Raw genomic sequence first — 21,536 nt, 5'->3', positions numbered from 1 at the left:
CTGTGGTCATCCCTGGGCCTTTCAGAAACAACAATCCCTACAGTGTCTAGTGAGGTATTATTCCCTGCCAGGTGTGTGGCCCTGGGACTTTAAAAGCCTTCGCCACCACTCTGGGAGGCACTGTTATAATCCCGCTTTTCCACATGCAGGAACTGAGGCTTTAAGACATTTAGCTACGTGATTGTCCTCGTAAGGCTTGAGCCTTGGTCAGCCTCCTTTGCCTGGTGGTCTTTACCACTGTGCCCTCTGCCCACCCATGAAGCATTTTGCTTGTAAGCACTTCTGAGAGGGTGTGTGTGTGGAATTTGAGTCCCGCCTTAAAAGGCTTTGCCAAGAATGTCAGAGCAGAGATGTCGGGAGATGCAGGACAGGACACTGAGTAGGCAGGGAAGTCCCGGGCAGGAAGGAGCCAGGGAGGTGTGTGCACACAGATGGCAGCCTGGTTTGAGGAGAGAGGAGGTGCTTTTGCAGTGCAAGCACAAACAGTGGCAGGTTGTAGAGGATTTTGACCTTGACAGAGTAAGAATCAGTAAGGCAACCAGTGCAGGCTCTGCATTCAGGAGTGTTCGTGTGTGCGTGCATGTGCCTTCAGGGAGACCATCTTTAAAATAGGTTCCTCAGCATCCTTTTGATAGGACCTGTATGCCAGTACCCCTGGCAACATTTGGGCAGCTGTGAACTTCATCATCACATCTTGGGCGTCTCTGCCCAACTCAACAGGAGAGCTCAGGGCTCACCACCCCAGCCCAGGGCCCTGGCATCTGTGGTGTGTCCGAGAGACTATCCCACATTGGTCCCCTCTACTCCAGGCCTATTGCCATCCCATCATAGGTCTCTGATCCCTGATCCCAAAAAGACAATTGGCTGTTTGGGTTTATTTCTATTACCAGGCATTCTGGCATATGCTCGAGTTCTGAAATGTTAGCGGTAGGAGGTAGGAGGGCTGGGGTGGAGGTTGAAGATCCTCTTACCCCCTGATGACAATAAGGGCCAAGCCCAACACTGGCAAAGTGCTTTCATGAACCATTGGGTCCGTTGCCTCTCAGAGGTAGTAGGAAAATGGAGGCCCATAGGGATGTCACCTCCATGGAGCCCCCAGTTCAGTTTGTGGCAGAGCCAAAGCCAGAATCTGGGTCTCTGCCTGTGCCCTTGTGCCCTATAGCCGCTGGCAATGATCTGCCTCTCTCCCTGCTGGGTCCGCATTGGCACCAGCCTCTTATCTGGGCTTTCCCTGTTGTTGGCAGGCCAAGGGTGCAGGGTCAAGGGGGAGGAGCATCGTAGGGCCTAGAATCTGGGCTCCAGAGCCAGACCACCTAGATTCATGTGCTGCCCTGACACTTAGGTGTGTGACTCAGAGGGTTTCTTAACCCCCTCATGCCTCTGTTTTCCCATTTCTAACATGGAGATTGTGCTGACTGCACAGGGCTTCTGTGAGGCTTCAGTGAGATGGTCCATGTGCATGGTTTCAGCTGGGGAAATAACACTTACTGCTGTGGTGGCCCCTGGCCTGAGCATCAGCTGAGGCTTCCTCTGCCCACAGGGAAGCCACCGAACAACCTGCCCGGGAGGTCAGCTGTCAGGGTCCTTCCCAGTCTGGCCTCACACAGGAGATCGTTTCTTTTCCACGTGGCCCGTTCAGTCCCTTGTCTCTGCTCGTGCCAGGGCAGATGTCAGCCCCAGTGACAGATGAGGAAACAGGCTTAGAGAAGAACAGAAGCCTGCCTGCCCCCAGGTGACACAGGCATCCGGCAGCGAGGCCTCAGCTGAATCCATATCTCCAACCTTTGGTCCAGGCCTCCTCCTGCCAAGAAGCAGGTCAAATAGGTCACCACCACTCCCTCGAGAAAAGCAAGTACCTCCTAGGAGGCTTTGGTGGGGTTTGGCTCAGGTGCATCTGGACAGTCTTCCTTTGACTCTGCTGACCTGTCTCCCCCATACTTGAGCAGTCTGACCCCCAGCTTCTGCAGGGGGCCGCTTGGTGCCCTGCAGCCCTGACATGGTGTCTTTACACCTGGGCATCCTATAGGAAGGCAGAGGGTTTCTGGGGCTGGGCCACAGCAACCAGAGGGCATGGGCTGGATGAGAGGGGCTGCAGCACAGAGAACTGGGCAGCAGGTCCCCCGCTGTCAGAAATCCGATGGGCAGCGTGCAGCAAAGGAGCAGAGCCAAGGCCTGCAGCATCCGTCCCCATGTGCACTTCACTCAGCGACATTTCCTAGTGCTCAGCCTCTGGCCAGGCCCTGTGCTAGGCCCCGGAGAGGGCTGAGAGAGCAAAGACAGGTACCCCCAGGGTCGTAGGGACAGGGAGCCCCATGGCAGAGGACCCCCACGTCTCTCCTGACACAGTGCCTGGCTCGTGGCGGTAGGCTCACAAGCAGGACGTGGTGAGTGAGTGAGTGGCCGACAGATGGGTGGTGCCATGGGCCCCATGGCCTCCTGGGAACCGTGACTGCCCAGCCATGGTGGAAGCAGCAGTCTTTCCCTGGGGCTACCTGGGAGGGCCATCTTTGTGCCAGGTTGGGTCCCAGGACCCTCTTCACCTCTCAGGTGCTAGCATTGTGAGTTCTTAGCCCCTCTCGGTCTTAGGGATACAACCCACATGGTTTGGCTTTGGTGGAGTTTCCCCCGTGTCAGTGGGCAGATCTGCCCCCGTCCAGCAGGTGCATGCTGCTGGTGCTTGGTCCTGGCGATGATGCCCCGGGAGCGTGAACCTTCCCTCCCGCCATCCCCCTCCCTGCCCCATCCCATCTCATCCTCATCTCCATTCTCTCCGCCGGTTCCGTCGGCCGCGTGTTCCATTGCCATCTCCCACACCAGTGTCCAAGAGACGCAAGGCCCATCTGCGGCGTCTGGATCGCCGGTGGACCCTGGGCGGGATGGTCAACAGGCAGCACAGCCGAGGTGACTGTGGGAGCCGGCTTCTCCTGACCCGCAGCTGCCGCCCCTCGCTCTCTCGCTAACACCTCCCTTCCTCTCTGAGCTCTGCTCCTGTCTGCCACTCGGCCTCCTCACCCAGATTCAACAGCTAGACTTTCTCTCACCTTCTGCAGCTGTGGGGTGTTGGGGAGGAGGGCACAGGGGGCTACCTGGGAATTGGGATGATTGGGAGTTGGGGGGCGGCTCTGGCTTCTGCCACCATCCTGGGGATGGGGGTCATGGGATTCAGGATGTGATGTGGGGGCGGCTGGACTAAGAAAGGCCACATTGGCCCTAGAAGCTGCAGATGAGGGGGGCGGGGTGTAAGTCTCTGCACAGGCTGTCCCACTTGCCCCCACTCTTCGGTGCCTGCTTCCTCTGAGAAGGTGCTCCATCGGCCAAAGCTGTTCCAGCAACTACTTAGGGACAGAGTAGGAAGAAGGGCCAGCCCACAACCCTCCTTCTTCAGCTAGCTCCAGGGAAACTAGAAAGGGAACAAAAGCCAGTCCCAGCCTGGTCCCGGATTCGGCCCCAGCCGGCTCTGAAGGCAGTGACAGGTCCAGCCAGGAGCTTCCAGCATCTTCAGCACTGGCATCAGCACTTTGTGAGGGGCCTGGTCAAGATTCCAGGGAGGCCCCTGGCCAGCCATCCAGGCTGATTGGGAACTAAGACATTTGCGGGTTCAGGGCCTTTCCAGCATCCAGGAGCTTGGGAGTAGGGAGCTTAGGGGCAAGCCTCTGAACAAACCCCTCAACATCTCCAGGGCCCACAGGCCAGCAGAGGTCCGTTTCTCCTGTCTAACCGAGAACAAGGCTGGAAGGGCCTGTGATGAGCACTGGCCTCTCTCTGATAGCAGGGATGCCCCGTGAATATCAGCCCACCCCCACAGCTTGTTCCTGAACAATCTGAGACCATGTTTTGGCACCAGCCCCAAGCCCCAGGCAGCAGCAAGCCCGGACGCTGAGGTGGCCACCGCCTGTGGCTGGTGCAAGCACCACACTCAGAGCACTGGCTGTGGGAGCCCAACTCATCCTGAGGGTGGAACAAGGGTTGGACTCCAAGGTGCAGGGCAGGAGGCCAAGTCATGGAAACGGCGAGAACGAGCTCGAGTGTAAAGCAGGGGCACCCTAGAACTAGGAGGGGTGGAGCAGCTTTGCCGGGGGGCCAGCCTGGGACACTGCCCTGAGCCTTGGCAGCAGAGGAGAGGGGGACGCTGGCCTGGAAAAACCGCAGAGACAAAAGCTTGGCCTTCCCCCATCCCCTCCAGCATCTGCTCCCAACGCCATCCTACACCGAACCCCAAACGCAACTGCGTCTCCATAAGCACACGGACACTTACAAGTGACGAAGCACTACTGCCCGTGCGCAGCGGTACGCTGTCCCCTCTGGCCCCCACGCAGCTGCGCATCCGTGGCCTCTGGCACACAGCCACTACACACGTAATACCGCTCGTGCAGCCAACGTAGAACATTCCACATATGCATTTACAGTCGCAGATGCTTCAGCTGCTCTGGACACATCGTACGTCTGCTTCTGACCACCGAGGACACACATAGCTTCCTATACGGTCTCATACGTAGCCCCTCACACTGCATGGGCACAGGCAGCGGACTCGGAGTTACACGCATGCAGTGGTATATGTGGACATGCATTCCCAGCCAGATGCACAACTCTGTGGACATCCATACGTATACAAATATGTAAATGAGGACAAGCCCACTTTTCTCTCCCTCCCTCCGTCTCTCCCTCTCTCCCTCCCTCTCTCTCTCTCTCTCTCTCTCTCCTCTCTCTCTCTCTCTCTCTCTCTCTCTCTCTCTCTCTCTCTCTCCCTCTCTCTCCTCTCTCTCCTCTCTCTCCTCTCTCTCCTCTCTCTCCTCTCTCTCCTCTCTCTCCTCTCTCTCCTCTCTCTCCTCTCTCTCCTCTCTCTCCTCTCTCCCCTCTCTCCCCTCTCTCCCCTCTCTCCCCTCTCTCCCCTCCCCTCTCTCCCCTCTCTCCCCTCTCTCCCCTCTCTCCCCTCTCTCCCCTCTCTCCCCTCTCTCCCCTCTCTCCCCTCTCTCCCCTCTCTCCCCTCTCTCCCCTCTCTCCCCTCTCTCCCCTCTCTCCCCTCTCTCCCCTCTCTCCCCTCTCTCCCCTCTCTCCCCTCTCTCCCCTCTCTCCCCCTCTCTCCCCTCTCTCCCCTCTCTCCCCTCTCTCCCCTCTCTCCCCTCTCTCCCCTCTCTCCCCTCTCTCCCCTCTCTCCCCTCTCTCCCCTCTCTCCCCTCTCTCCCCTCTCTCTCCTCTCTCTCCTCTCTCTCCTCTCTCTCCTCTCTCTCCTCTCTCCCCTCTCTCCCCTCTCTCCCCTCTCTCCCCTCTCTCTCCTCTCTCTCTCTCTCTCTCTCTCTCTCTCTCTCTCTCTCTCTCTCTCTCTCTCTCTCTCTCTCTCTCTAAGAGACCTAAACAGCATTATTTCCCAGTCTCAGCCCTAAGTTAAGTCAGGACTAAGTTAAATCAGGCAGCCAAGAAAAACTTGCAGAAAGCTGGCTGGGAGAAAGCAGTGGAGCCAATGGGGGGAAACAGGCAGTGGGTCATATATAACTAGACAAGAGAGAAGCAGTGCTTCCCCGGGGCCTCCACTCCCCAGCCCCTCCGCCAACCAGGCCTTTGGAATCAGAAGGCCTCTTGTAGTGGGGTTGGGTAGGTTGTGGGGGCCGGGAGGGAAGCCAGGGAGACTGCTGACGGAGGGGAAAGCATTTGAAAGAGGAGGCGTCTGTGGTTTGGAAACTGCAGGGTTCTCCAGACCCCGCCTCCAAAACCAAAACAGGCCTGTCCACCTCCCCCAGCCAGCCACCCACCCACCCGGTGGGCGGCCTGGTCAGCCCTCCCTAGGGCAAAGTTGCCACCCACCTTTGACGGCACATCAGAGTGACCACAGCCTCAGTGCTTCCCAGAAGCCCTGAGGTGACCCCCCACCCCTGAGCTTACAGCTCCCTCTCCCTTTTGATTCCTAAACTTTGATTCCTAAAAGTCTCTTCTAGAGACCCGGGCAACCTGAATGACTTAGCTGCCCAACCCCCCTCCCCAAGCCCCTGAGACCATTTCAGTCTGTCTGGGCATCCTGACTTGGTTCCCCATCCCCACCCCCAGACGGGGCTCTGCCCTGGTCCAGTAGAGGGGCTGGCTCTGCCTCTCCCTCAGGGAAACGTGGAAGCTGGGAACCTGACAGCCAGCCACATGTCTACACGGAGGTAAGCCATGCCTCCGCCGCCTGAGCTGGCCATGGCAGGAAAGTAAACCCCCACACAGACCAGTTGGAAGAGTTGCACTCTGAATGCTCATCACCTGGGACCTACACAGTGACAGGGCAAGACAAGCCTCTAGGCCAGCCAGATCTCTTCCCGGGAGCATAAACTCCCAGACCTCTGTGTTCACGTCAGTCCGAGGGCCACCAAGAACAGGGCCTTGTGCAGGAGCAGCTCAGCTTCACTAGGGAAAACTGATGTGCTTGGTTCTGCCTTCTCCGAGAGGGTCAAGGGGAGGCAGGGCACTTACATGGCCCTCAGTGCTATGTCCTCTGCATACACACTGGGGGCTGCAGAGGCTGCTGCTTGTGCCTGACAGCTCCAGAGCCTGGGCCCGCATGTCACGGTCCAGGCCCTGTTCTCTGCCATGCGGCAGGACAGCACTCCTCTGATCTTCCTAGGAGAAGGACTATAATTTTTCCCTGCAGAGGCAACTTTGCCTAGGAAAACTTTAATGATGGCTTCCTGCTGGAACCACAGGCTTTTAAAAATAGCCCAGCTGAACACAGGCAAAATGTGGAGCCCAGGCCTCGCCTCACCCTAACCTCAGAACCCTACATCCCCGGGGCCTGGCGCTGCCCCTCTGGCCACGGCCCGGGCCAGGATTTACCGTGCCCCACTGGAAAATGGAGTGGGACCAGGAGCAGGCAGGAGAGTGGAGGGCTGGAGTGTAGCACACTGAACTTCTCAAAGGCCCGAGTCAGAATCTGGCTGGCCCAGGTTCTCAGGCGATCTTGGCAGCTCTCCTCAGCGTGGCTGGATGGGAATTTGAAAGCTTCCAGGAGTTAGTCGATGGTGAGAAAGGCCTCTGCGTCTGGGAAAAGCTTGCCGTTGAGAGGCGCATGCCGAAGAATGGTGGAGGCTCCAGCGGGTCATCACCTACCTTTCGCCTTTGGCAGCCTCTCAGATTTGGCCAGGGCCCATCAGCTCTGTCCTTGCCGCCTCCATCCTGGAGGGACTTGCTATCCGGGCCCGGCATAGGGCTGCAGAGAGGGCCCTGATCCTCCTAAGTAAACAGATGGCCCTCCTGTCGTGGGGCAGTGGGGGGGGGGGGGGGGGGGGGGGGCGGGGAGGGGAGGGAGGAGGTGGCAGTTGTCCTCCGTCCCCCTCCCCTACTGCTGCCTAAGGCTCAGGCAGGCTGCCCATCAGGGTCCACCACGGAATCTAGGAGTTACTGTCATAGATGGGAGCAAGGAGGAGTGGGGCAGGTATCTTAGAACACAGCCTCTTGCCCCTGCTCAGACAGCCTTGCCCTTCATTGATGCGCTGCCTAGTGCCTTCGGAGCCCCAATTGTGTGACAGGCACAGGCTAGAAGAGACAGCATGAGTTCAGGTAACCTTCCGAGAGGGTGTGGCCAGTTCTGTCTAGGTCTGCTCCTCCTCCCAGAGGGTGAGTATGGGGATGTGTGATCCTTCCTGAGACCTGAACGTTTCTCTGGGGAGGCTCTCCACCCAGGAGACAGGGCGGCCAGCCAGCCAGCCATGAGTCCACCTGGCCCCAGCAGACGCAGGAGGAACACCTCCCTGGAAGCCTGAGCAAGGACCCGTGCAGAGGCAGCAGGTCCCCTGCCAGGAGAGAGGCTGAAGAGATCCAGGAGGACAAGCACTGCCCGGCCTCCCCACACCTGCCCTCCCAGGCTTTTCCTGTCTTCCCATAAGGCACCTCCTCCCGGTACCTGGGGAGGCCCTGAACAAGGCTCGCAGGCGAATGTGACAGTAGAGCAGGCAGCTCCCCAAAGGGGTGCTCCCAAGCTGTGTGGTCAGCTCAGCATGCTGGCCCACCCTGGGCTCCTGGAGGCCCTGCTGATGGCTGCAGTCAGCATCACCACTGATCATTTGGCCGCCGGACCCTCATCTTAAAACCCATGTGATCACTCCCATAGAACATGTGTTCCCCACAATCCTCTTGGGGAAATCACACAATCAGGTGATCACATTAGTGGTCAGGGGAGGCTTCACCAAGGAGGTGCCCCTGGGGCTGCCGGAAGATCAGACAGAGGCAGGATTTAAGGGGTGGAGGTGGGAGAAGGGCTCAGAGAGCAAGTCTGGGGCATGGATGGGGGCCTGGCACGTTCAGGGAAGGGGGGCATGCCACGGCGCCTCCAGACATCCCAGGGGATTCCTGACTCAGGTGCCACACAGGGCAGGTTCCCCCTAACTGTGCCCTCAGTCCAGGGAGCTTTTGGACCCCTGAGGACACTAGGCCCCAGCACCCTCACTGCTGTTACTGGGCTGGGAGAGCCAACTGTCTGCTGCCAGGGCTTAGCCAGGCCACCTGGGGCCCCGGCCAGCTTCTGCACACACTGGGAGCCACAGTGAGGCAACCAGCTAAGCCGGGCCAGGCCCGAGGAGGAAAAGACAGGAAGGAGGACCTGAGCTCCAACCTCAAATAACTTTGCCTTGTTGCTTCATCCACCCCCCACAGAGGAGAAGTACGTCACTGTACAGCCTTACACCAGCCAGAGCAAGGACGAGATTGGCTTTGAGAAGGGCGTCACTGTGGAAGTGATCCGGAAGAACTTGGAGGGCTGGTGGTACATCAGGTAGGAGCCTCAGCAGAAGAGAGAGATCCCTCTACCACTCCGGCCCTGGGCAGCAGACTGCACAGTGGCCGTGGGCACCAGCTGGCAGGTCGATACTGAGGCGGCTTTGCACCCACAGCCCAGGCTTGGCTGCTTCAACCCTGCACGGTTGAACAGCTCGAACAGAGTGCTCATCTCGCAGCTTCTCTCCTGGGGCACGTCAAGCAGAGCCAGAGTTGTGGCCAGTGGGGCACAGGGGCCCCGGCTCAGCTTGCAGGCAGTGGTGCAATCCCTTCCCATGCATCTGCCAGGAGGGTCCAGCACATCTGAATTTGGTTTTCTGTGTCCGGCCTTGGCTGCCTGGTGCGCTCTGTAGCTCAGGCCGCCTGAAGGGCTGGCGTCCACAGGCCTTGCTGAGGTCCCAACAGGCAGTCCCTGCTGCCCATAGCTCAACACTGGCGGCCTTTCCACTCTGCAGGGCTGGCTTATATGGTTGCAAGAGCCAGGGTAGAAGTAAGGCCTGAGCCCAAGCCTAGCTTAAAGGCCTCTCTCTTCCTTCTGCCCCTCCCTCTTGCAGGGCCCAATCATGTTTCCCAACTGAGAAACCCATTTGGGAGCATGGGAGGGGAGGGAGGGCTTCCCTGGCAATCCTAGAAGCCAACTAAACCCTGTGGGCTTCACTCACCTTTCCCCTACCAAGTCCTGCTCTCCAGTCCCCTCTGTCCTGGGGCTCTGAGGCCAGCCAGCACCTTCTGGGTGGGGGTGGGGTTAGGGCTCACAGGAAATGTTTTTGGGTCCTTTAGAATTGACTCTGCTGTGGTGATTTCACCCAGTTTCTCTCTTCCCTGCCCGTAGCCCAAATGACCAAGATAGTCTTGTATCTGTGAGCTCTGGGGACCACTTCCCCAGCCCATCACACCTGGGAACCCCATACCCACCCTGGGCAGGAAGGGTGCTCCGCTCTGTCTCCCACGGTGGGGACAGGATTGACCCAAGTGATATGGGCACTCAGGAGACAGTATCTTGGACCGTGGTGGTGTTAAGATTGGGCTATGCTGATGGGTAGGATGAAGGTCATTGGCTGCACGGGATTCAGCCTTAATGTGACCTGACAAGACATAGCTGCTCCTGCCCTTGGCCCCATGCATACCAGTCAGAAGGGCTGAGGTGTTCCTTTCTGCTCTGTGAGGTGGGACAGGACTGTGTGCCTGGATGTGTGTCTCCCAAAGTCACTGACCCTAGACTTTCACACTCACTAAAAAACTAGACCCAACCCCAAAATCCAGCAACCACAAATCTACATGGGAGGGCCAGCAAACATTCTAAGGCAGGCTGGTAACCGAAACCACCCTCCCAGAGGTTATCTACAAGGCTGTGGGGTTTTTTCCAATTTCTTTTTTTTTTTTTTTAATTTTTTTTTAACGTTTATTTTATTTTTGAGACAGGGAGAGACCGCATGAACAGGGGAGGGTCAGAGAGAGAGGGAGACACAGAATCTGAAACAGGCTCCAGGCTCTGAGCTGTCAGCACAGAGCCCGACGCGGGGCTCGAACTCACGGACTGCAAGATCATGACCTGAGCCGAAGTCGGATGCTTAACCCTCCAGGCGCCCCTCCAGTTTCTTAAAATGATCAAAGTTACTCTGAGCCGTCACTTTTAGTCAACTCTTGTCCCTATGGCCTACCCCTTTAGCTAGTGGGAGCTTCAACTGAAAAAACCCTACAAAGATTCCACCTTAAGAAGGCTGCCAGACACCCCCTTAAATATGCCATTTCCCAACATTCCAGGCTCTGTGTTGATCCTCATTTCCTGTCTTTCTTTTCCCCTCTCCCCTCACACACACATACCCTCCCTGTCTCTCTCTCCCTTCTTTTCCAGTTTGCTTCCCTCTGGAGTCATTCTGTGCTCCAGAGCTGGAAAGCAGATGTGAGCCGAGTTGGACCCAGACACACACAGCCGCTCCTGATTCCCCTGCATCTCTCTGCCTGGAATCTAATTGTATCCGTGTAACACCCGACGAACACAACAGGGTTGGACGTGGGAGCACTCAGGGCAGTGAGCAGGCCTGACCATCACTCCCATGAGACCCCACTCCCCATCTCCCCACTGTTCTCATAGAAGAACACCTCTGCCATAGCCAGTAAGCTCTTCATCTTGAGATGCAGGAGCACCAGGTTCCAGGCCAGATGCTGCCAACAGCTAGCTGTGTGGCCCTCTGCTACTTGCTTTGCTTTGCTGAGCCTTGGCTCGTGGCTCATACATACGATTAGGCATCCTTACTAGTTGCTGCCATCCACCCCTGAAATTTCTGTGCTTCTCTCTGCACCCCTTACCTTGGGAAGGCAGGCCAGCCCCTTGACTTCCATTCACGTGTTAACTGATATCTGCCTTGCAAGCCCCACACAGGGGGCCAGACAGGTGACCTTGGGACAGCCTGCCTGTGCTTTCCAGTGGTGTAAACATAAGAAGCCACCTCCTGCCTAGGCTTTCCAGCAAAGCTCAGACATGTTGATAGAAACTTTCGCTTTCACGTTCCTGTTTCTCCCACCTCATGAGCACCCAAGAACAAGGTCAGATCGGGCAGGTGGGAAGGGCGAGTGTCCGACATCTGGCACAGAGGAGCCGTTGCAAAGAGCCAGATGTGCCCCGGGGAGCAGACGGGGACAGTGCAACTGGTGGACTGGGAGGTGAGCTCTTGGTGGGCTTGGGTAGAAGTTCTGAGCACCATGGGGAGAAAAGGGAAAAGCTTGTTTTCAGAAGTCATCAAGTCACCTCAAATTAAGTCAGCCCTGTCATTTGCCTTTTGTCCTTGTTTATGGGTTTTGATTTTGTTTTCATTTTGTTTTGTTTCATTTTGGTTTTGTTGTGTCATACCAAAGGTTTTCATTTTATCCAGTCATGTGCTTTCAGTCTTTCCATTCATGGTTTTGGCTTTTGGAGCCCTATTTAGAAAGATTTTCTCAATCCTCAAGATTAACCAAATATTCACAATTTTTTTTTTCCCCCTGTGGTGTGAGGCCAAGGTCTCACTTACTTTTCCTAACTGGGTAACCAGTCATCTCCAAATTGGTAATTGAAAGCTCATCCTTACCCCCACTAATTTGATTTAATTTTTTTTAAGTTTATTTATTTATTTTGAGAGAGAGACAGCATGAGCCGGGGAGGGGCAGAGAGAATGGGGGAGAGAGAGAATCCCAAGTAGGCTCTGTGCTGTCAGCACAGAGCCCAAGGCAGGGCTCAAACTCATGAAACCATGAGATCATGACCTGAACTAAAACCAAGAATCAGACGCTTAACTGAGCCACCCAGGCGCCCCTTACCCCCAGTAATTTGAAGTGTTACCCTTAACATCAGTCTGTTTGGGGACTTGTTCTGTGAACTTGATCTGTCCGCTACCCCCACAGTTAGCATCCATACCTCCCCCACTTGGCCACTCTTTATAGGCATCTTCCTAGTTAGTCTCGAAAGGTCTATCTTTCTGGATAAATTTTTGCAGCTACTCTTTTCCTGAAGTTTGCAGAAGAGAGAAAAAATTGAGCTCCAGGGTAGGGACTTACCAAGGGACTCAAGAGCAGAACTCGGGGTTCCTAACTCCTCTTACCTGTGCTACCTGTTCACCTCTCTGATCTCCCTTCCCTTTGTCAGAGGGCCTCTACCTAACACACCACGTTCACACTTGCTCTTATCTCTAGAATCGCCCTCTCTGTTGGGAGGTAGCAGGCCGTTGTCAAGTCTACTTGGTGGGCAACTCAATCTGAGGAATCTTCTCGTCCTGATGTCCCACATTTGCCTGACTGTAGAGAACAAGAGCCCACACAAGGAGGGATCAGGCAGAGAGCAAGGAGAGAGGAAGAACTGGTGTCCTAGGTGTCTTTTCCACCTGCCCTCCATCCCGCTTCTCTCCAGAGTGGTGGGATTGGCGGGTGCCTCGCAGAACACAGTGGAGAAGGCGCAGCTGGGCCAGGCCAGATGGAGCCTGGGGTGTGAGGACAGGTAGCAGCGCTCAAGTGACATCATGTCCACCCCTTCCCCCAGGTACCTGGGCAAAGAGGGCTGGGCGCCAGCATCCTACCTGAAGAAAGCCAAGGACGACCTGCCAGCACGCAAGAAGAATCTGGCAGGCCCAGTGGAGATCATCGGGAACATCATGGAGATCAGCAACCTGCTGAACAAGAAGGCGTCGGGGGATAAGGAGACTCCACCGGCCGAAGGAGAGGGCCCTGAGGTCCCCATCGCCAAGAAGGAGATCAGCCTGCCCATCCTGTGCAATGCCTCCAATGGCAGCGCTCTGGGCGTCCCTGAGAGGAGTGTCTCCAAGCTGGCCCAGGGCTCGCCAGCCGTGGCCAGGATTGCCCCTCAGAGGGCCCAGATCAGTAAGAGCCTTCCTGACCCCTGCATCCTTACGGCACAGCTCTTTAGAAAGCGGTCACAGGGTGCAAGGAAAGCCAGAGGGGTGTATAAGACCCCTATATCATTTTTACCCTGACATCTAGGCTGACCCCTAACCCTGAACTTGTTTCATGCTAATCACGAGTAGGCAAGGCACTTCCTCACAACTCTTGCGCTGAAGATAAAATACACGAGTGTTTAAGCTGGTGGCATTCCCTAGAAGAAAGCCGGGAATGGTTGCTTTGCAGATCAGTGTATCCCCCAGGCTGTGACACGTGGCTCCCTTGTGCAAGGCTGCTTTACAGAGTGACAGCCAGTAGAACATCTTTCCTGGCCTTACCCCTCCTTCCCTCTCGCCTCCCACCAGTTACTGGAAACCTAAAAGACTTGGAAGGAACGGCTTTGCCTCTCCACGAGCAGTTTTAAAGGCCTCTGTATAGGAGAAACCCAGCTAACTGGCCCCCTCCTAATCTATGCATCTCTGGCTCAACAGCATCTTCAGATGGAGGTTAAACTGCCCTATATGATGAGAGAGCCGCTTCTGTTGATGTCCACCCAGCCTTAAAATCTTGAGGAAAGCTGTGGTTTTAGTTTAGTTCTGAACTTGGCCTCTGCTCCTAAATTTGAAAATCTGATAGAGCTATTTACCCTTTCTTCTGAAAAATGCCTCTATGTGTATACATTTTGAAATGTGCACATCATTTTAGGGGGCTCATGGATCCCCCGAAACACAGCCAAGAAAGCTTAAAGGTCTCTGGTTCCATGAAGAAACTATAGTGCTGATAGTGACTGAGCACATGGGCCCCTCCTGAGTGTGGGACAGAGCCGGGAGCTTCCCAGGATCAGGAGGCAGCCACACATAGGGAAGACAGGGTCCAGCGCTGTTACCCATTGTCTGGCTGGGATTTCTGAAGCCATGTTTCTTCTTCTAGGCTCCCCGAACCTAAGGACAAGGCCTCCACCTCGCAGAGAATCCAGCCTGGTATGTATGCTGAATTTCTTCTCCTTTTTTTCTTCTTGTATTTGGGGACGCCCTGTAACATTCCCCAGTTAATTGGTTGTCTCATTTCAATGCCTGTCAGTCCAGGGGTTTTCCAGGGCCCTGCTGGGCTTCCAGCTTTGTGGGGCCAGGGGCAGAGAGGAAAGCCTGGGCATCCCAGCCATTCTGGGGGCCTAGCTGGACAGTTGATGTTCAAAAACACACTGCACTCCAAAGCTAAATAAATCCATCCCAGCCGCTACACTGGCAGACATAAACATTTAGACTGGCCAGCGGGAGTGTCCAGCCAGGGCATTGCCAGGGGCTGGGAATGGGGCTGCTGTCCATGTGTGCCTGGAAGCCTTTCAGCTTCGCCTTCCTGGCTCAGGAATGTCCAGTGGCTTCGGTGGATGCCAGAGCCTGGGAGGGCAGAGGGCAGGCCGGCGAGCACCCCTGCAAGGAGGAGTGAATGGCCAGGACTGGCTTGCGCTGAAAGTCAGAGGCTCAACTTGCTGGTGTCCCTGGCTCCTGTAGGTGGGGGTCCTGGTGTCCAGACCATCGGGGAAGAGCATATACCCTCGGGATACTAGGCTTAGGGTGGCAGTGATGCTGGCAGCGGACCTAGAGCCCTAGTTCAGGGGACTGTCCTCAGGGGCAGTGGGTGCCGTGGAAACAGAGGGCTTCAAGCCTGCCAGACGTGCGTTTATGTTGCACCTTTGACACTTGGGAACGGCGAGACCCAGGGCAAGTCTGTTACCCTCCCCAAACCTTCATTTCCTGATCTGTAAGATGGGGACAGTGCCAGCCACCTCCTGGGGCTGCTGGAAGGATGAAATGGGATGGTGTGTGCAGGGCTGGCCGCCAGGTTTCCCTTTCCTATGTCAGCTGTGGCTGACGGACGGGCTGCCTGCCGCACCGTGTGGGGAAAGATTTCTGAAGTCTCACTGGGCCTAGTAGCAAGGGTCACTGGGATCCGTGACATCTGCCCTGGCCTGGAAGAGCGGGCCTTCAGTAAACGGGTCCTTGAGTCAGGCGTGTGGAGAGGAGACCATCCCTGCCTTGGCCATCGGCCCCAGGGGAGTTTCTATGTCATTTTACCCTCGAGTTTTCCGTGACAAAACAATGAGTTCTCCCGTCCTTCCAGTTCTCTCAGCCCCAGCTGATTATTTTCAGGCAGACTCGGTTTTGGGAACAATGGGCTCATTCCTTCCACACTTAACAAGTGCAGGACTTACTGCGGCAGGGCTTGTCCCAGCCAGATGTGGCTGCATCCCACCTGGTGGCTGGGGGAGGGGGAGAGGAGGGCTGCCGGGGCCTGGACCCCATCTACTCACACACATGCCTGCAGGGCCAGGGCCCCGGGCGGAGAAAGTGGGCTGAATCATACCTGGTCCCTCAAGACCAGCTTCCTCCTGCCCTTCACTCCCTGTGACCCAAGACAGCTGGGCTGTGAGTGGCCAGATTAGGACATGCTGAGCTGTGGAGAATGGAGAAGATTCCAGGGAATAGGATGGCATTTCAGAAGGAGGGGTCAGCTTTGGCTGCCGTTGGTGGAGCTCCCCCTGTGTCCTTGGCTGGGCCAGAAGTTAGGTACCTATCAGTAATTCTCTTCATGACCCATTTTACAGATGAGGAAATTGAGCCTCAGAGAGGTCATAGGCTTTACCCAAGGCCATACAGCTGGTTAGTTGCTGAGCTGGGATTGGAGCCCACATGTGTCCAGCTGTAAGGCAGAGGTCTTTTGAGGTCTTCCTGTTACACCACAGCTGCTTCCCTCTCCCTTCCCGCCACCGCCGCCCCCCCCCCCCCCCCCAACACACATACTTCTTTGTTTGTTTTGCTTTAACCCCTTTGTGTGATACTGGGACATACTGGAAGTAACAGGGCAGCACAAAATCCATTTTGACCAGAGTAGAGACCGAGTGAAACTAGAATGTCCTCCCCATGAGGGCAAGGAGGTTGTCCTTTTGGTTCACTGTTAAGTGCCCAGTGCCTCAGACCTGGGCCTGGCACCCAGAAGATGCACAGTTGATGTTTGGAAAGTGAATGAATAAGACTCAGAAGTCATGGCTGCAGCCAAATCCTAAATGTCCTTGAATGTCTTGCTTGGGTATTGGTATAACCACTCCAGCCTGTTTTGCCTGACCATTTGGCATCTCTGCAATGACCCACCAAGGGCTCTTTTCAGCCATCTCCGCGCCCCCTTACACTCCTGCCCTCTGCCCCAAAGAGATGGCTGTGTCCCCTGGCCCTGCCTCTGCAACCAGATGTCACCGCTGTGACCTGTCAGCTAGACTTAAGGACAAGGCTCTCCTCCCATGGGGCAGTTTGCACAGGCTTTGTTAAAACCACTTCTCTGCTTTTTCATTTTCATTTTTGGGACCTAGCTGTTGAAGTATCTATAAACTGGACCTCCAGAGATGTAGGGGTGAAGTTACTATTACTAAATGATCATTTTGACAGCTCAGAGGAGTTTCAAGTGGATCATAGGTAATAGAAAGCCTGCTCAGGAGAACAGTCCCCTGGGGAGACACCCTGAGCCTCAGGTGATGGATACTTCTCAGGTCAGCTGCCCTCCAGCTGGCGTAACCGCCACACTCTGCCTCTGTTACAGTTCTGATCAGGTAGGTTTTGCTCACTGAGCCCTTCTCTGCCTTAGGGGTTCCAGCTGCCGAAGCCACCAGAGCCCCCTTCTGTTGAGGTGGAGTATTACACCATTGCTGAATTCCAGTCCTGCATCTCTGACGGCATCAGCTTTCGGGGTGGACAGAAGGCAGAGGTGAGCCTTGGGCCATGAAGCTGAGGGTCTGAACTCATGCTAGTCAAAGACCTGCCATGTTTCCCATTTATGCCTTGCTGGCAACATTCCAGGGGGGCGGGCAGAAGACCCACGGGGATAAAAATTTGCCTGAAGCCAGTAAGTGCCACGGTGAGGACCAGAATGCAGGACTCCTGTCTCCACGCAGTCCTTCCCTCACAGCAGCGTTTCCCAGAGCGTGTAGTGGGAACTTGTGATGGAAGCGTCCCGAAACAAGGGGCTTCTTTGGTCGAATAGGTTTGAAGGACATTGGGTTAAACAAAATCCATGCAGTTGTGTGCTTTTAATCGCAGAACTTCTCAGAGCCTGTGCTGTAGGGATGTCACCGTGCATCTCTAAGAGGGCACCAGAATAGCAGCATTGCCCAGACCCATTTGGCCCCAGGACGGTTTGTCTCCTAGGAGCACCCTGGGGGCCAGGATTCTGAAGAACCCATGTTAGCGAGCGCTGCCGTGGGGAGAATGTGGTCCACGTAGCCACAGTAATAGGGGCCTGGGTTCTGGCCACGTGCACACCACCAGCACCTCTCACCCTCAATACGGTCACTCCTCTGCCCTGGCTTTGATCATGTGTCTCTGCCACATGAGGTAACAGACCCTGTGAGGCTCCCTCCCGGCCTAGCATTTATGAAACTCTGCTTTGTGGCCACTGCAGGGCACGCGGTCATCGCTCTTGAGTAATGAGGTTAAATCCAGTTAACACCTGTAGAACTGTCGGAAGAGCCCTCAGGCGGTCTCTGCCTGTGGGAGAGAGGGTGTCCCCCGTGTGAATGTTTTAAATCCTACGTATTCAATTTGGAACTGAATTTCCAAGAAAAATCATTCCGTCGGTGGTGCTTAGGTTTCCAGAAGAGCCTCCAAAGCTCACCATGTAACTGAACTGTCATACTTAGGAGCTACCCAGGCTTAATCTTGAGTGTGGGGTGGAGTATGGGGTGGGAAGGGTGAAGGAAGGAATAGAGAACGAAAGGAAGGACAGAAACTCTCCCTTTTGGTGTGGACTGCAGAGGGCTGGTCTCTCTCTCTCTTCCTTCACTGCCCCTCTTCCCCTGGTATCAATTTTTTCATGTCCCCTCCCCGCCCACCCCGGTACCTTTCTCCAGGAGTGTCCCACAATCCAAAATTATCTTCCCTTTATGTGCTCCAGCCCAGATGAACTGCAGCAGAGGCAGCACCACACTCCTGGTCTTTAGCCAATCTCAAATAGTAGTTAAGAAAGAAGCTCCTTGAACTAGCTTATACTAACATGGAAATGACTAAAAGCCCCTCATCCTTCCCACAGTTAACCATTTAAGCCAAAGTCCGTTCGGCTGGCAGAATTTCACTGGGATCCCACATGCAGTGAAATGACCACAGGCAGTAGGAACACCAGGGAGGCGTCCAGCAGGGTGGCTCTGGTCTCAGGCTGTACCTCCCAGTTCACCTCACCTGCATCTTCCCATTCTCTTCTGACATGAGAGACCCTTTCCAGGGTCGCCGGCGGAGGACCTAGCAATCCCAGGGGCGGGACGAGGAGCAGCGGAATGAATGGCATGTTCTTAGACATACGGGTCCTTGGCGAGTTGGGTTCCATAGGGACTAGGAGGAGTAGGTCTTCTAAGTGCACAGCTTAGGGGGAGAAGCAGGAGTCTGTAGACAAGGCCAGCTCGACCTGGGGTGCTAATGGAGACTTGGAGGACCAGGGGAGAGGGTCTTGGAGAGTGGGAGATGGTGGAGACCTGGCTTTCAATTCCAGCCCAGCACTTACTCCCCGGGGTCCTGGGGCCACCTCTTCAGTAGCTCACTTTGCTCATCTGTAAAACAGAGACATGACGCGTCGTAGCCTGGTGCGTCGCGTGAAGTGCAAAGCTCCTAGCCTGGCACATCGTAGGGTCCGGCGATCCTCCCAGCTCACTGGCCTGCCCACCCTTTCCCCTAGGTCATCGATAAGAACTCGGGTGGCTGGTGGTACGTCCAGATCGGTGAGAAGGAGGGCTGGGCCCCCGCGTCATACATCGATAAGCGCAAGAAGCCCAACCTCAGCCGCCGCACGAGCACACTGACCCGGCCCAAGGTACCGCCCCCCGCTCCCCCCAGCAAGCCCAAGGAGGCCGAGGAGGGTCCAGTGGGCTCTGGGGAGAGCCAGGACTCCCCGCTGAAGCTCAAGTATGAGGAGCCTGAATATGACATCCCTGCCTTCGGCTTCGACTCAGAGCCAGAGCTGAGCGAGGAACCCACGGAGGACAGTGGCTCGGGGGAGCGGCGGCCTGCCCAGCCCCGTAGGCCCTCACCGGCCTCCTCACTGCAGCGGGCCCGCTTCAGGGTCGGCGGCTCTTCAGAGGACGTGGCCCTGGAGGAGGAGACCATCTATGAGAACGAGGGCTTCCGGCCGTGTGTCGAGGATGCCCTGTCAGCCAGACGCTCCTCCCGGGACAGTGACTCCCCGGGGGGCTCCCCTCTGTCCCTTGCTAGAAAAAACTCCCCCAAATCAGATTCCCCCAAATCGTCATCGCTCCTAAAGCTCAAGGCAGAGAAGAACGCCCAGGCAGAACTGGGGAAAAACCACTCCTCTGCCTCCTTTTCTTCATCCATCACCATCAACACCACCTGCTCTTCCTCCTCTTCCTCCTCCTCCCTGTCCAAGAACAGTGGTGACCTGAAGCCCCGTTCTGCCTCGGACGCAGGCATCCGTGGCACCCCCACGGTTGGGGCAAAGAGGGACGCCGACCTAAAGGCTGGGCTAACCTCGTGCACCCGGGCTAAGCCGTCGGTCCGGCCCAAGCCGTTCCTGAACCGAGCAGAGTCCCAGAGTCAAGAGAAGATGGACATCAGCACTTTACGGCGCCAGCTGAGACCTACAGGCCAGCTCCGGGGTGGTCTCAAGGGCTCAAAGAGCGAGGATTCAGAGCTTCCCCCTCAGACGGCCTTTGAAAGTCCCAGTGAGGGGTCCAGGAGAGGCTCCGCTGACCTCATTACCCCCCCAGCCGCCACACCCCCGTGTCCCACCAAGAAGGGACGAGAAGGGCAGGTCGCCTCCTACATGACATGTAGTGCCTACCAGAAGGTCCAGGATTCAGAGATCAGCTTCCCCGCAGGCGTGGAGGTACAGGTGCTCGAGAAGCTGGAAAGCGGCTGGTGGTACGTGAGGTTTGGGGAGCTAGAGGGCTGGGCCCCTTCCCACTATCTGGTGCTCGGCGAGAACGAGCAATCCGACCCCTCCGGCAAAGAGCCAGACACAGTGAGCGCCAAAAGCAAGCAGAACGAGGGCAAGTCGGACAGCCTGGAGAAGATCGAGAAGCGGGTCCAAGCACTGAACACCGTCAACCAGAACAAGAGGGCCACGCCGCCCATCCCCTCCAAGCCTCCCGGGGGCTTCGCCAAGACCTCGGCCACCGGGGCAGTAAAGATGAGGAACGGGGTGCGGCAGGTGGCAGTGAGGCCTCAGTCGGTGTTTGTGTCCCCGCCACCCAAGGACAACAACCTGTCCTGCGCCCTGCGTAGGAACGAGTCGCTTACTGCCACCGACGGCCTCCGGGGTGTCCGCCGGAACTCCTCCTTCAGCACCGCCCGCTCGGCTGCCGCAGACGCCAAGGGCCGCCTGGCCGAACGGGCCGCCAGCCAGGGCTCAGACGCGCCTCTGCTGCCCGCCCAGCGCAACGGCATTCCCGTGTCCCCCGTGCGCCCCAAGCCCATTGAGAAGTCCCAGTTCATCCACAACAACCTCAAAGACGTCTATGTCTCCATCGCGGACTATGAGGGGATGAGGAGACAGCAGGCTTCCAGGAGGGTGTGTCCATGGAGGTCCTGGAGAGGAACCCCAACGGCTGGTGGTACTGCCAGATCCTGGATGGCGCAAAGCCCTTCAAAGGCTGGGTGCCCTCCAACTACCTGGAGAAAAAGAACTAACATGGGGCGTGGGTCCTTCCAGCCTGGTGCGGGTGAGCAGTGAGATGAAGACAAAGGGGAAAGGGAAAATGGGAGGGGTGGGGTGGGGGGGACAACGTTAAACCCTGCAGAAGGCGTGACCTCAGAGATGCTCCCCTCCAGGCTGTCCCCCAGCTGGCAGGTAAGGTCCGGCGGGGACCCACGTTGAGCAGGGAAGGGAACAGGCAGGGGAGCGGCGGGCCTGGGACCAGAGGCAAGAAAGCTGAGCCCTACGTGGGCACCTTGGTGATTTGGCTGACGGACCTGGCACCATTTGGGACAGGCCATGAGGGAAATTCCAATTGTGCCTTGGCTGCAAATCCGGAAAAGATGTGGTCGCAGGGACCTCCTGTGCCCTGCCCCTGCCCAGCTTGGTTTCTGCCGCTGGCACCTTGCCATCAGAGGCGGTCCTTGTGTTTGCCAATTGTGCTGGTCTCCCGGGGATTGCCACCACCTGCCACGGGCGCATGTGCTAGAAGACCCCACCGGCTCTGGGGCTTGGAGGCATCTCTTGGGGGCCCAGCCTGTCCCTGGGCCAGGCCACCGTCAATGTCTGTTCGTTGAAGAAAAAGCAGTTCCCCAGGTGCCAGCAAGGACCACCTTTCTTACCTGTCGCTGTTCCCTGGCCTTGAGAAGAGTGCGCCCTGCCCTGGGCGCCCCACGGAGGACCGCCAACCCCAGAGTTTACAGAGAGGGTGGGTGCAGCCGTCAGTCTCTTCACCATCTGCACAG

At 56.6% G+C, this 21,536-nt stretch overlaps 1 protein-coding gene across 1 annotated transcript in view; it reads left to right on the top strand.

The window, feature by feature from the left end:
• Nucleotides 1-20,844, top strand: part of SH3PXD2A (SH3 and PX domains 2A) — a 235,716-nt gene extending 214,872 nt beyond the window's left edge. Inside the window, 7 exon segments of the mRNA XM_042960172.1 lie at nt 2,818-2,901; nt 8,620-8,737; nt 12,752-13,089; nt 14,038-14,087; nt 16,744-16,863; nt 18,820-20,632; nt 20,635-20,844. Coding sequence (XP_042816106.1) covers nt 2,818-2,901; nt 8,620-8,737; nt 12,752-13,089; nt 14,038-14,087; nt 16,744-16,863; nt 18,820-20,632; nt 20,635-20,786 — 2,675 coding nt within the window. The 3' untranslated portion in view covers nt 20,787-20,844.
• The last annotated feature ends 692 nt before the right edge of the window (nt 20,845-21,536 follow it).

The sequence above is a fragment of the Panthera tigris genome, chromosome D2 (genome assembly GCF_018350195.1).
Source record: "Panthera tigris isolate Pti1 chromosome D2, P.tigris_Pti1_mat1.1, whole genome shotgun sequence".
Taxonomy (NCBI): Eukaryota; Metazoa; Chordata; class Mammalia; order Carnivora; family Felidae; genus Panthera; species Panthera tigris.
The sequence above is the reverse complement of the archived record's forward strand: the minus strand, read 5'-3'. Positions and strand labels throughout refer to the sequence as shown.